The sequence below is a fragment of the Phytophthora parasitica genome, assembly GCF_000247585.1.
Source record: "Phytophthora parasitica INRA-310 unplaced genomic scaffold supercont2.53, whole genome shotgun sequence".
Taxonomy (NCBI): domain Eukaryota; phylum Oomycota; class Peronosporomycetes; order Peronosporales; family Peronosporaceae; genus Phytophthora; species Phytophthora nicotianae.
In genome coordinates, this window is record NW_008649039.1 from 210,594 (window position 1) to 211,226 (window position 633).

Here is a 633-nt window from a genome sequence, read left to right on the forward strand (position 1 = left end):
CAAGAAGCGCTGTACAATGGACACAAGCGAGTGCATGCATTCAAGTTCCAGACGGTCGTGGCACCTGACGGCATCATTTGTCATCTTTTCGGCCCAGTGGATGGAAGACGTCATGACATATACATGCTGAGACAGAGTGGCCTACCAGAGTTGCTTGAAGACAATTTAGAGTTTCATGGGAAGCTGGTGTACGGTGATCCTGCTTACGGGTGCACTGACGTGTTCTGCTGTCCCTACAAAGGTTGTAGCATTAACCCTCGCTAGCACGCGGTGAACAAGGGTATGAGCTCTAAGCGTGTGTCGGTGGAGTGGTCATACGGCCGGATAACCAGGTAGTTTTCGTATCTGGACTTTACGCGGCACCAGCAGCCTGCAACGACTCCTGTTGCTACCATCTACAAGCTCGGGGTGTTGTTTACGAACTGCATAACGATTGTACGCGGTGGAAACACAAACTCGCTCTTCTTTGGATGTAAACCACCTACGTTCGAAGAGTACTTCAGTTCTACCACCGACTAAGTCGATAATAATTAATTCGTTGGCTTTTCTGCGTCGTAGAATATCAGGAGAAACTCACCCACGCACACCAATAAAACTCTGAGATTCCCAGCCGACAGCACTCGAGACGCCGGC

At 49.9% G+C, this 633-nt stretch overlaps 1 protein-coding gene across 1 annotated transcript; it reads left to right on the top strand.

The window, feature by feature from the left end:
• Positions 1–123: 123 nt before the first annotated feature.
• On the top strand, positions 124–264 carry PPTG_23828 (hypothetical protein; the record flags this gene model as incomplete). Its single annotated transcript, XM_008913389.1, has 1 exon — positions 124–264. One exon carries the CDS (start codon positions 124–126, stop codon positions 262–264), a length of 141 nt encoding a protein of 46 aa, XP_008911637.1.
• Between the last annotated feature and the right edge of the window lie 369 nt (positions 265–633).